General features: G+C 43.6%; 1 protein-coding gene across 2 annotated transcripts in view; it reads right to left on the bottom strand.

Annotated features, from left to right (window-relative positions):
• The window catches only part of WDR81 (WD repeat domain 81), an 85469-nt gene extending 70918 nt beyond the window's left edge, over nt 1–14551 (bottom strand). The window contains exons 1-3 of one of the 2 annotated variants that reach the window (XM_077294472.1): nt 14143–14551; nt 4712–8270; nt 544–651 (exon numbers count right to left, since the gene is read on the bottom strand). In XM_077294472.1, coding sequence (XP_077150587.1) covers nt 544–651; nt 4712–8210 — 3607 coding nt within the window. In that variant the 5' untranslated portion in view covers nt 8211–8270; nt 14143–14551. Of the gene's footprint in view, nt 1–543; nt 652–4711; nt 8271–11401; nt 11676–14142 lie in introns of those variants that run through there. The other variant, XM_077294473.1, reaches the window with a different exon arrangement.
• Nucleotides 14552–14915: the final 364 nt, after the last annotated feature.

Here is a 14915-nt window from a genome sequence, read left to right as displayed (position 1 = left end):
TGCTTCTGTCTGTATGATACAGATAAATAAGTGCAGGAATCCATCTCTCTGCATGCACTGTGTATGGAGACAACATAGCAGCTAAAAAAACTGCTAAAAATTATAGCTAGAGCCTATAGAGGTGCAAACTGACACACTATAAAATAAGTTATATAATGACCTAAAATTGTGCAATTCCCCAGGACCATGTGCTCTGAAAAAAAAAGTTATCTGAAAATGACAGCTACACTTTAATGTGCAAAAGCTCTGCCTGCCATGAGGGGCTTAGATGGGGAACATGTAGCCCTCCTAATACAAGTCTATCCATAGACACATGCGACACTTACTGGGAGCCATTAGCTTTACAGCACAAATATAGGAACAGAATATATCTACAACTAAAACTGTCCAGTTAATCTTAAAGGACAACCAGACTGAGTGTGGATTTCATGCACATCCTTCAGAAGAATATGGCTCTGCTAGAACAAGGCCAGGCATTGATTTGGTCGTCTCTCATGCAGCACGTCACGCATCCATCCGAGAAGACAACAGGCAAACAATTACCAACATAACAGGACGTCAGCAACCTCAGCAAATTCCTTGCAATGCAGCGGGAGGTCACCGTAGGACCTAACTTGGCGGACAGCCATCTCACCATTTTACAAGCTGTATCTGCAAGACAAGCAAACAGTTTGATAAACATACAATAAGCAGGAAACATGCCTGACATCCCCTGATAGAGCAGGAAAAAAGAAACCCGTTTGTGCTGAAGCCCAGCGATAATATTGTGGAGAGCTCATATAATCAGACACTCCCCCCATAATAATAAAGTCCACCAACTGCAGAACGCAGCAGCCCCAAACATTAATAAACTCTACTTTAATAGCATTAAAGATGTAGGACACTTAAAATACATCTGAAGATTTGTTACAAATAATGCATGCATCTTCGTAACAAAACTTGTATTTGCAAAGCGGTCCCCATTTTCAGATACCAGCAGTGTTCTTTGTCCCCAAAACTACTTTTGACTTGTGCATTGTAAACACGATCGTTTCATGGTCATCTTGCCATGTAAACAGGCTGCTGATCACCCGATGAATGAGCAAAATGTTTGTTCATTGGATGAAATTATTTTTTGGGCAGTGTATAAAAATCATCGTTCTACTATGGTAGCTGATGCGTCCTACGTAATGAATACAGATTGCTCCGTGTGCATACTTTACTTTGGTCTACCTGTGTATACAGGCTATAGAGATGAGCGAACGTGCTCGGATAACATGTTTTCCGAGTATCTTGGGCGTGCTTTGATCATTATTTTCGAGTTCCTGCGGCTGCATGTTTTGTGGCGGAAGACAGCGGCAACAAATGCAGGGATTGTCCACATGTTGGGGCCGTCTACCACTACAAAATATGCAGCCTCAGGGACTCGAAAATAATATCCGAGCACGTTCAAGATACTCGAATAACATGTTATCCGAGAACGTCTGCTTATCACTAATAGGTGCTGAACCTAGAGTCACCAACTCGTATACAGTCAAATAAATAAGGCAGCACACTGCGGCGCCAAAGCATGCAAACATGAAACATGAAAATTGAACTGCATTACTGCACTAGAAATATGAAAAAATTAGAGCGTTTAGCGCATAAAAATGGCCAATTTTATGTGTACCTGGTAGCCACATTAGGGCATCTCTCGTATACCAGGTCCTAAACTTTCCTTTCCTCGCTGAGAATAAATGTCTTCATCTGAATGGGAACCTATGAATCCTCTTCTTAGACTAAATTTCTCTCTCTCTGTGGAGGGGTAATGGACCTGCTGCGATTAAAACACCTGTGGCTAAGAGGCGGAGTGCTCGGTCAGAAGGCTAAGTTGAATACAAATTTCAAAAAACTGACCGTCACATCCAAACATAGACTAAGTATGAACAGGTGCTGAACCTAGAGTCACCAACTCGTATACAGTCAAATAAATAAGGCAGCACACTGCGGCGCTAAAACATGCAAACATGAAACATGAACATTTTTTGAAATTTGTATTCAACTTAGCCTTCTGACTGAGCACTCCGCCTCTTAGCCACAGGTGTTTTAATCGCAGCGGGTCCATTACCCCTCCACAGAGAGAGAGAGAAATTTAGTCTAAGAAGAGGATTCATAGGTTCCCATTCAGATGAAGACGTTTATTCTCAGCGAGGAAAGGAAAGTTTAGGACCTGGTATACGACAGATGCCCTAATGTGGCTACCAGGTACACATAAAATTGGCCATTTTTATGCGCTAAACGCTCTAATTTTTTCAAATTTCTAGTGCAGTAATGCAGTTCAATTTTCAGGTTTCATGTTTGCATGCTTTGGCGCCGCAGTGTGCTGCCTTATTTGACTGCTTATCACTAATAGGCTATAAAAAGAGGACCTGTCAGATCCCCCAAGCCCTCCAACCCAGGCGCATTCACTTATTTATCAGTAAATTCCATGCCTAACTATCCTTATATAACATTTTTCTGTACAAATGAGGTTTAAGAAAACCATTAATATTGCCCGTTTGCTATGCTAACTAACGATTGGACATTAGTTCCCCCAGACTAGTCTGCCCTCTCTCCATATGATCACGCCCCAACGGGCATGATAACATAATTTGCATGAGCGTCTCTGCGTCTCTGAAGCCGTGTGTATGACTCTGTAGTCATCTTCTGAACTTCGGTCATGCGCAGTGCACCTCTGGGTGTACGCTTCGCGGCTTCAGGAGGTGCGCACTGCGCATGTCCAGCTTCAGAGATGCAGTGACGCTGCCGGAATAAGCGGCGAGCATTCGCTAGACTTGCATGAGCGGCGATGACACCGCTCGTGCAAATTAGGTTTTCACATCCACATTAGCATAGCAACCGGGGGCAATATAAATACTTTTTTTAAACCTCGTTTGTACAGAAAAACATTATCCATGAAAAGTTAGGCAGGAAATTTACTCAAATACATGAATGCTGCTGGGTTGGAGGGCATGGGGGACCTGACCGGTTCCCTTTAAATGACTGCCGATTGGTAAGGTTTATCGATCAGTGGTCGTATTATGCCACGTGTCGGTCCATGTAAATGGAAAGCTAGCCATACATATTAGATGGCTGCTGGCTAAACAATGCTTTGACCGATCGTTTGGCCGACGAGTATCTCAGCCGAAACACACATACAAAAGGAGTGATCATTTGGCCTTCATTCATTCAGCAGAGAGCGCTCGCCTTCTTCATTAAAAAGCAACAGACTGACGTCAACCAGCAGCTTATCGCCAGAACAATGCAATCAGCAGGAAGAAATTGGACAAGCGTGGCAGACCTCTTCCCTGCCTATCATTAGTCTTAGGCTACTTTCACACTAGCGTTAACTGCAATCCGCCACAATGCGTCGTTTTGCCGAAAAAACGCATCCTGCAAAAGTGCTTGCAGGATGCGTTTTTTCCCCATAGACTTACATTAAGCGACGTATTGCGACGGATTGACACACGTCGCAACCGTCGTGCGACGGTTGCGCCGTGTTGTGGCGGACCGTCGGTACCAAAAAACGCTACATGTAACGTTTTTTGCTCACGACGGTCCGCTTTTTCCGACCGCGCATGCGCGGCCGGAACTCCGCCCCCACCTCCCCGCACCTCACAATGGGGCAGCGGATGCGCTGGAAAAATGCATCCGCTGCCCCCGTTGTGCGGCGGAGACAACGCTAGCGTCGGGAACCTCGGCCCGACGCACCGCGACGGGCCGAGCCCGACGCTAGTGTGAAAGTAGCCTTAATCGTTCTGCTTACTGGAACTGACCAGAAGTACTCAACAGCCACCGATCAGTAAATATTTACCAATCGTTTAACAGCCTGTTTACACAGGTAGTCTGAACATGAAGGGGTTGTCCACTATTCAGACAACCCCTTCTCAATCTCTATGTTGCCTCCTTGTAAAATAACACCATCTATACTCCCCTCCGATCCTGGCACCGTGCCAGCACTGGCACTTTTGGGGACAGGTCACGCGATCCCTGCATTGAATAAGCAATTGCTTCACTCTCCCCACCTTCGGACAATCACATACATCCAGAGGAAGTGAGATCTGCTGCTCTCTCACTTCCTCCAGTTCTAAGTGACACATCTGAAGGCGGGGAGAGTGAAGCGGACGTTGACTGGTTGCAGGGATGACGTGATACAATGTCACTCGATCCTCGGGAGAGCCATTGCCAACAAAGCTGGAACGGAGGAACCAGAGACTAGTATAAATATTATTTTACAACGGGACAACATAAGGATTGAGAAGAGGTTGTCCAAGTAGTGGATGACCCCTTTAACAATGACCACTGCATCTATAACAGATGGTTTAGTGTGCATAGGCTCCCATTTTTCCAGGTAGCACCAGTTCAGTTTACACAGGACGATGCACTGCTGAGAAAAAATATTTTTAAGCACCTTAAAAATAATTTCACCCGATGAACAAGACTTTTGCTCATTCATCTGTTGATCAGCAGCCAGTTTACGTTCCTACTAAAGCCCGTTAATGTTTCAGTGTAAATGCTCCTTAACTAAACTTTAGAGCAATTAATGCAGCACTGGTTTCCAACAGAACTGCGAATGCTGAACTTTAAGAACTATTCAGTAACTTGGGAACACGTTATTGAATCGTTAGCTTGTCTTGTCTCAGCCAGTCCTCTCTCATATCAATATTTTACTATTATTTCCAGATTTACACAGAATTAAGTAATAATTTCTTACCTATTAAGATCTTTTGTTCTTTTTCCTCCGTTTGGTTAGTTAAATCAGGTTCCTCCTCCTCCAGTTCTCTACTGTCATTGGCCAGCACTGTATCAGAAGAGGTATCAGTATTGACCGATAGGGTTAGCTCTGAGAGACCTGGGGAACATTCTCGCTCTTCCTCTTCTTCAGATTCCTCACTTTGCTTTAGGTCTTGGCTGCTGTCTCCAGATTTCATACTACCCTTTTCCCTAATGGAATCATTATCCATGGCTTTTTCATCTCCTAGAGAAACTTCACTTGCGCTGCTTTTGTCACTCAACCGACCAAGACTGAGAGATTCTGGTTCTTGTGGCTGAAGAGGATCACTAACATACAGGCCGGACTGAAAGTCCTCATTTTCAGCCATGTACACTTGATCATGAAAGCTGACTCCAGATGTATAGTCTAAGAGTTCATGGGACGAGGAACTTCGATCTATACTGTTGTGTCTACCTTCACCAAATTCACATGAGACTGGGCTTTCACCACCACTTTCCTCATCTTCGGCAGTTCCAGACAAGAGTTTTCCTTCATCACCTGAACTTTCCACACCGATAAGTATTTGCAGCACATGATTAAGTAGATTAGAAAGAAATGCTTGTAAGCCCAAACGTACTATTAGCTGGGCCACAAAGCAATCGGTGTACATGTAAAATCTTCCATGCAGATATGAAGGATTTTCATATGCACCAATGAGTGGCTTCATTAGATACTTATTTGCATTTTTAGGACCTAAAGCTTTGGCTACGGGTTCAAAAAGATACCAAGCAGCATATACAGCTGTGCTCTGATCGGTCATAAGCGAAAGGACAAATGGAAGAATGATCTCTAATCCTTCAGGGGTGATATCGCAAAGAATACCATCTATTTGCTGCCACAGTTGGAACACAAGTTCACGGCCTTGGCTGTCATCTTCCGTTCTTCTGGACTGATACATTAAAATAAACTTATGCAAGTTTGGAAAGTATTTAGGGAAAGGAATGGTGGCACAAAAAGGACTAAGGAGTTGTGAAGGACAGGGTGGAGGAAGACCATTATAAATCTGGGGGAATTCAAACACTTTGACTTGCTCCTCGAGGTTTATTCCACTGAAAAGAAAGTCATCTGGAGTGTGTATCTGCAACAAAGACTCCAGCATCTGTAACAGAGGAGTTGGAATCTCTTTCATGTGGTGTCTGCTCAGATTACGGACCAAATAATACCGCTCTTTCACTGAAGTATTTGGTGTTGTGGTGTGAATTTTAGGTGCAAAAATAATCTCTGCCATCATTACACCCAGAGCCTGAATATCTCGCTGAAAAAAATCCAGAAGGCTCAGAGTAAGCTTCTTTTCAGACTCTGTTACAGGAAGAATAGTGCTATGTAAACCTCGAACTAGAAAATTGTCCAGTTTTTCTAGTTCTTCTAGAGCCTGTATAGGATTGAAACCTTCAGGAAGTGATATCTTTCCACCATTTTCATCAGATACGCCCTTATACTGTCTGGTTAACTTTACTGGTGGAGCTCGGTTTTCGCTTGAAAAGGTACCAGCACTACTGACTTGAAGGGAGGGTATAGAAGCAGGCTCATTATTCTTTCCCGCAGATCCTAAGGCATCTAGAGCTTCAGTCCCTTGTTCCAGATCATCATCCACAGAGCTTACCTTTTCACTTGTCCAATGGCTTTCACAAGCAGTGGCCTCTAGAACCAGACCGCTGACAGCGTCCTTATCACATATAGTCATCTCAATAATATTGTGTTTACATGGGACTATATTAGGGGCTTCATATAAGGAATATCCAGGGCCCAGAAGACGCTTCGGATGTGGTTGGTCAAACAATTGGACAACTCCATAACATGTCAAGTTAGTATGGTTATCCACCAGATGAAGACAAACATTTTTTTCTTTAATGGCATTTTTCCCTGTCAACTTGTACCCAAATGTGAGATCAATCCAATGGTGAAGATCCTGAGAGACATCCCTGCTTTCTAAAAGTGCTCGGTGTACATGTATGAAGTCTTCATAGGAGCTGCACCAAGATGGAATGTCAAGATCCGGCATGTCTGCATGAATGGATTTGAAAATGGTATGATCTGAATAAAACTCTGGAATACATTCATCTGGTGTCCACCCTTGCATTCGTTCCATGCTCGCTGGATATTCATTAGGTTCCCACTGAGACCGTACGTGATTGCAGAGCACTGCTTTTGGTGTCCTTCTGGCTTTATATACATAGTATGTGATGTCAGATAGAACATCGGAAATATGATGAGGAACATGCAACTGGTCAGAACTGCCACCTCCTGCAACAAAGGCTTGCTTTGTCATTTCATATGTGAATTCTAGTTGTTTATCCCCTTTATTAAGTCGGAATTTAGATTTCTTTAGGTCTCGAAATTTGCCATTTTTGGTAGTAAAATCAACCACCCATGGCAAGACTGGATGATAATTAGGATCGCCTTCTCTTCTTCCAGCCAGCTTATTGAGGTACATAAGGTAGTCAAAGTTGCTCACTCTTCCATGAATCCAGCCTATCACTAGCTCTTTTAGCTCACTGTTGCATGATGCACACATTCGATTACATTTTACTAGGTCAACATCAGTTGCGGAATTGACTTTATCTTTACTGTCCAAAACGCTTTCGAACGGTGTCTCATAATCAATAAAGTTGGGTCTTAGCTGACTACAAAGTTTCTCGTCAAGAGCTATGTTGCATAATGAAATTGCTCCACATGATAGGCCTGCCTGATGACAAGCTTTCATGGCCTGCAGGACATTATACAGGATAAATAGTACTTTGGCGTGGCTGTTTGCAAGCTTGGCTGGACTGAAAGTGACTGCATCATACAAGGAATACTGCACATAAGGTAATAGAATATAGATCATGTCACTGGACTCAATCAGAGCATCAGCTGGAACTATATTTGGACAAGTAGGAGACCCAACAACAAAATTGGCACTTTCTTTAGAGGGTGAGACACTTGTTATTGCCTTAGTTACGTTTAAGAAGGAACAACTGTAGACTTTTTGGAGAGACAATTTTAGGGCATCCAAGGCCTGCATGCTTGGCACTTTAGTTAACTTCTCATAGGGTTGCACATAAGTCCTACTAGCTTTGTTCCACATATTCTTATAGTTCTGCTTGGCAACATTGTGCATATACCCAATCAAAGACTCAGAGTCACCACTATGTCCTTGTAGGAGACCATTGTCTAAAGCTACAGAATAGCCTAGCTTTTTTTTCCGCAGTCCATGGATCTCTATCCTCGTCCAGCCAACTGGGATCTTCTGAACAGATTTCTGCAAAAAAGTCTGTATTTCCACACAAGTGAATCCCTCTGGCCTTGGGCATTGTACTGGAACTCCTCTACGCTCTTTCAGGTTCAAAAGCCATTTTTGAGAGACAAGGGCGACCACGTGATTCTCAGACTCACAGACAGAGAGCTGATTTTGGTCAATGCCAAGTTCTTTCTTAATGGACTTTACCAACCATTCCATTTTGGCAAGGATAATGAGCAGTGTCAAGGTGTAAATTTTTCACATTTTAGTATTGGAAGCCTACAAAATTAAGCAAAGGATTAAAGTAAATACCAAGTAGATGTGCATCATTAACATATAAGGCTTAGTAATATCAGTCACGTGCTACATATCTGAGTGACTAACGGGATATTTCCTGTAAGCTGGATTGCTTTCTATGTAGATACTGAACATTCAGAAAGCATAGAAACAGATTTAGCATTTATTCAAAAAGGTATCAAATATTTCTCCTAAAGCACACACTGCCATAAAAGTACATAACCGGTCTACATAATTCTAACATTTAGAAATTTAGTAATTAATGCAATTAGAAAGACGGTGAGATGTAAGTGTTTTACAAGTCAAAGACATGTATTACCTATACATAGGTGATCAACATCGTCTATAATTGCTAGAAGCTGACTGATCACTAGAACGGCCAACCACACCTTGGAAATTTTTCAAGGGGTTGTCCACTACGCTAAAAACTCCTCCCCAATCTCTATGTTTACTCCCAGCAAAATGACACCTATATTCACCGACCCAGGAAGTGACCGCTACTGCTCTCTCACTTCCACCGGATACAGGCGATTAGTCCGATGGCGGAGAGAGTGACGCCAGGGTTGATTGGTCACAGGGATCATGTGACATGAAAACCTCACGCGATCGGTAGAGCCAGTGCGGACACCACTGGAACGGCACCGGCCCAGGTGGAAAGTGTAGGTGTTATTATTTTACTGGGGAGGGAAACATCAGGGATTGAGAAGGGGTTGTCCTAGCAGTGGACAACCCCTTGAAATTTTCGCATTGTAATACAGTATTATAAAATGAAAAAAAAAAAAGACCAAAAACTTCTAATAAAAAAAAATTTAAAGCGTAACCATTGTTTTAATTTTTAATTCATAAATCAATAGTAAATGTGAAAATAAAAAAAAAAACTTTGTAATATAACCTTTAAGAGAAATTGGCTTCTTTCTCTAATCATTCTCAAAATTCTCAATTCATGGGTAAAATGTGTATTCAGCGAAGACAGATTATTACATTACTGAGCTAGGAGATGGCGGTTACTACTGAAGATCTTATAGAGATGGGAGAGAAGAGGCAGGACCTCTGCTTTTCCATTTCATAGATAGATATGACAGTTGCTACTTCTAAGATTCTCACTCCGTAATACAAGAATCTCTCTTTACGGAATACACATTTTACCCATGAATTGAGAATGATCAGTGCTTGAGGGGAAAGAAGTACATTTCTCTGATAAGGTATATTACAAAGTTTCTTATTTTCATGTGTACTACCGATTTATGAACACAAAATTAAGATGACGGGTTCCACTTTAACATATAAACCTATTTAATACACCAGATCATTTTCCGATCATACATTCCCTTTAATGTTCATTCTTAGTAACAGCTAATAGTGTCTGTTGGAGGCATTGTATCTAGTGAAAAACATTTTAATTTACATTCTAAAGAAATGTAACATTTACCCTTTTGTACTAATAACCCAACGATACAGATGACTAAGGCTACGTTCACACGTTGCGTTTTTGCAGCTTTATTTTTTTGTTGTGTTTTTAAATGCAAATTTTATGCTGCACTTTACAGTATTAAAGTCTATGAGATTTCAGAAATCTCATGAACACACATGGTTTTCTTTTTTCCTGACCGATTTGGAGAATTGCTGCGTTTTTGCAAACTGCAGCATATCACTTCTTTCAGTGCTTTTGCAGCATATTTAATGCGTTTTTTCACCCATAGGAAACAATGGGTAAGTGCAAAAACGCAGCAAAAAACAAACAAACAAACAAAAAAAGAAAAAAACACAGGTATCCGTCTTTGCTGCAAAAACCTAAGAACGTTAAATTGTGCTTTTTTGGGGGGGGTCACTAAACTTTTTCAACATGAACAAGAGACAGTAAAAACGCAGCAAAACCTGCTTTTTGGAAGCAGCTACTTTACTGCCAATCAAGAGAAAAAACGCAGCAAAAACACAATGTGTGAACATAATCTAATAGTGTAATCCTAAATTTCATCTTATCTGTATGAAGTCAGTCTACTGTCCCAATACGAGTTAGAATTTGCCTGTAATAATTCATGGCCTAATTCAATTACCTACTTTCTGCCAGATTTCACACTGCCATGAGACAGCATGGTAATGACAGTACAACCACACTGCGACCTTTACATATGAAATCCTGCAATGTGCGCTGACCGATGGCCCCACAGTCCTGCGCTCCATTCATAGGACTTCACATCACTCGGTTCCTTCCTTCTAGCTACTTCCTAACCTCTATCCCACATCTTTTTTTCTATTCCCCTTTTTAGTTCCCTTTTCATTCTTTGATGTAGACTACGTTCACATGATGAATTTTTAATGATGCAGATTTTCATTTCTGTACTAATTAGATAAAATAGGTTTTTCTTACGTGTCTTTGTCGGATTTTTTTTCCTGCTGCAGTTTTTGACTCTTTTTGGTATGTCGTGTTTTAAAGAAAAAGCGCATTGCTTTTGATACATCCTGTTACTTTCCCGATAAAGTCATGTGCAGATAAAAGTGTTTTTAGTACGTACCCTCTGCGTTTTTTACCTGCAGAACTTCCTCATCTGAGTCTATGGGAAGATCTGCGAGTAAGGCTATGTGCCCACGTTGCAGAAATGCTGCGGAAATGTCAGCAGCATTTCCGCAACTCCCTGCCGCGGGTAAAACGCATGCGGAATCCGCATGCGTTTTGCAAGTGTTTTTAGCTTGCAGAATGCTTGCACTTTACAAGCGATTTGAAGCATCGCTTGGAAAAGTGAGTAACAGGTTGGTCATACTTGTCAAGCATAGAGCTTGACAAGTGTGACCAACTTTTTACATTGATGCTGCAGCATCAATAGTAAAAGATAGAATGTTAAAAATAATAATAAAAAAACAAATATGGTTATTCTTACCTTCCGACGGCCCCAGATCTCCTCAGCGGCGCTCCCGGTACATTCCGTTCCCAGGGATGCTTTGCACGAAGGAACTTTGACGTCATGGTCACGTGACCGCAACGTCATCCCAGGTGATTCGCTCAATGCATCCCTGGGAATGGAAGCCGCCGCGTGCACCGCTGAGAGCCGGGAGGACTCCGGGGGCCATCAGAAGGTAAGTATATCCCTATTTTTTATTTTAATTCTTTTTTTTTTTTTACAGGACTATTGTACCCAGGGCCTGAAGGAGTCTCCTCTCCTCCAGACCCGGGTACCATCCGCACATGAAGCGCTCACTTTACACATTGTGGGCATAGCCACATGCGTAATGTGAGCCTTTCAATGCAATCCTACGGTGGCGGAATCGCCGCGATAACGCAGAAATAATGAACATGCTGCGGATTTTACCGCTATGCGATTCAGCAGCAGGAAAATCCGCAGCATGGGCACAGCAACTGCAGAATCCCACAGGATTGCATGGGAATGTGGTTTTAAGCGTTTCCGCTGCGGCAAAAAAAGCAGCAGAAACGTATAAAAAACGCAATGTGGGTACACAGCCTAAGGGTATGTGCACACGTTGCGGATTCCATTGCAGATTTTTCTGCGCGGATTCTGCAGAATCCGCATGTAAAATGACCTGCGTTTTACCAGTGGTTTTCAGCTAGGACGACCGCATCTGTGCACCGTCCAGGTTGGAAACTATTTAGTCCCCAGACATGGATTACACCGTGGGACACAACGACGGACAGGTATGGTATATTGTTGTTTTTTTATTTTACTATTATTACAGATCGAGAGCGTCGGGGGATTAGGCGTTGCAGTAAGTATGGTTTAATTTAGAATAATAAAGGAGTCTGTGTCATTTTTTTCAAATAAAGGATTTTGTTCTGGTTGTGTCTTTATTTACAACTATAGGATTAGTAGTGGATAGATGTCTTATAGACGCCTTTCCATTACAAAGCCATGGGCTCAGTGTCACTTGACATTACAGAGGTGACATCAATCCCACAAATATGAACCCCACTTGCCACCGCTACAGGGTAAGTTGGGAAGAGCCGGGCAAAGCGCCAGAATAGGTGCATCTAATAGATGTGCCTTTTCTGGGCAGCTGCGGGTTGCTATTTTTAGGCTGGGGGGCCTATATCAATGGCCCCTTACCAGCCTGAGAATAGCAGCCCCCAGATGTGAGCTATAGCAAGGCTGGTTGTCAAAAAAAATGGGTTAGACCCCCACGCTGTTTTTTAAAATTATTTAAATAATTTAAAAAAACGGCGTGGGGACCCCTCTATTCTTGATAGCCAACCTTGCAGAAGCTAACAGCTGAAGGTTGAGCCCCAGCTGTGAATTTTGTCTGGTTGGTTCAAGAAAATAGGGGGGAACCCAAGTCGGGTTTTTCATTCATTTATTTTGTTACATCGCAGGTGGCGGCTGAGGAGTACTTCGAACATCCGCTCCTCCTGTCACTGTTATTAGCGGCAGCAGGTGTCGGATGATGGGGGTAAGAGTCCCAAAAGTCCCCACCTGCTGTCATTGCTCGGACTTTAAGATAACTCTCATCATTCTCCTCTGCTAGCACCGATTGCTGGCAGAGCATGGGAGAATGATGAGAACCGGATTCAGCACCCGGCACCGGGGAACAGCACTTACTGTAGCACTTCTTACCCGGTGGCCGTCCGTGTGATACTAATGCATCACTCAGACGGCATCCATGAGCGGTACATGTTTACACAGACCCATTGGCTTCAATGGGTCCGTGTGATCCGTGCAGCTGCACAAAAACGGACATGTCTACGTGTGGATCACTCAGACGCACGGTCAGTGAAACAACACAGATATGTGCACAGACCCATTCATTTGAATGGGTCTACATGTGTCAGTGTCTCCGGTACGCGTGAAAACTGTCACCACACGTACTGGAGGCACTGACATTTGAAAGAGGCCTAAGGAAAAGAAAAAAAAACATCTGACATGTGCACAGCCCCATAGAATAACATGGGGACGAGTGCCATCTGTCAGAAAGAATAGCACTTATCTGATATTTACAGTCACATGCATGAGCCCTGATTAAAAAACTAAACAAAACACATTCTATGGCTAAAGAACCCATCTACATACACTGGGGAGAACTGACCAGTTTAGGCTACGTTCACATTTGCGTTGTGCGGTGCGTCGGCGACGCAACGCACAACGCATGCAAAAATGCATGCAAAACGCAGCTTTTTGTGACGCATGCGTCCAATTTTGCCTGATTTTCGGCGCAAAAAAAAATGCAACATGCAGCGTCCTGTGCGCCCTGACGCTTGCGCCAAAAATGACGCATGCATCACAAAACGCAAGACAACGCATGTCCATGCGCCCCCATGTTAAATATAGGGGTGCATGACGCATGCGCCGCCGAACCTGCGCCCGACGCAACGCAAATGTGAACGTAGCCTAAGGAAACATGACAGTCATTTACAGGTTTACACAAGTGTTCTGTTATCAGGACAGTAAAAGGGGCCTTGTGCACGAGAAGAATCAGGACACTAACAGCGCCGGACACAAACCATTATCTATAATAGAGTCCTTGGGGTTTCTGACGGTTTCCAAGGGAGAAAAAAATTACACATTTTTTTTTTCCAGTGAAGGTGACAATGGCTGCAATGGGGATAAAGCCGGCAGACACAGAAGAGCGTTACTCCATAAGAACCAACCATAAGCACGAACATCAGCAGAGTTATCAAAAACAGGAAAAATAACTAAATTTCACAAAATGACGTTCCTACATTTATATTATATATAATAGAATTACACAGGATGAAGTGGTGCAATAATACAAAGCATTACATATACGACACATATATAGATATATATATATTCCTTATTAGAGAGCTGATGATGTTACAGACCACACTCCATATGATGATGCACTACACACATCACATAGCGCACACAGTAGACAGTGATGTGCTGCTCACCTGCTCTCCTGCACACACACGCTGCTGCCGATCGCTGCTGCCTCTGCACAGGACATGCAGTCTATGAGCTCCAATCTGCAGTCACACAGTACATGACATGAGGCACCGAGCACACGATGCGGTTGCACGGCGCACAGTTGCGGATGCCCCTGATTGGAGTCATGCACAGCGGCGCGGACAGCTCCAGCACTGCTGCCCAGGACCGGGAGCAGGCAGCTCCGGGCAGAGGGGACGTGCTCGGCTTTCCCCGCTGCCTGCTATTCCCGCACTATCCTCCCTGTACCGCCCGCATCAGCGCTGCCAAACTGGGTCAGGTGAGATCAGGGAAGTCTGGGCTCAGCCATGTTGGATCAGCTGACACCGGTCATGTGACCCAGAGCGTCACTACAAGCAGAGCAGCGGCACGTGGTTGTGTGGCGGCGGCGGCGGCGGCGGCGGCATGGCACGTGATCAGCCGGTAGTGAAAAGCTTCAGGTTGCAGGAAAATGGTGTCCCGGGCACCGTACACACAGACCGTGCAGATTATATGTCCCGGGCACCGTACACACGGACTGTGCAGATTATATGTCCCGGGCACCGTACACACGGACTGTGCAGATTATATGTCCCGGGCACCGTACACACGGACTGTGCAGATTATATGTCCCGGGCACCGTACACACGGACTGTGCAGATTGTATGTCCCGAGTACCATACTCATTGACTGTGCAGATTATATGTCCCTGGCACCGTACACACGGACTGTGCAGATTATATGTCCCGGGCACCGTACA

The sequence above is a fragment of the Ranitomeya variabilis genome, chromosome 3 (genome assembly GCF_051348905.1).
Source record: "Ranitomeya variabilis isolate aRanVar5 chromosome 3, aRanVar5.hap1, whole genome shotgun sequence".
NCBI classification, from domain to species: Eukaryota; Metazoa; Chordata; class Amphibia; order Anura; family Dendrobatidae; genus Ranitomeya; species Ranitomeya variabilis.
The sequence above is the reverse complement of the archived record's forward strand: the minus strand, read 5'-3'. Positions and strand labels throughout refer to the sequence as shown.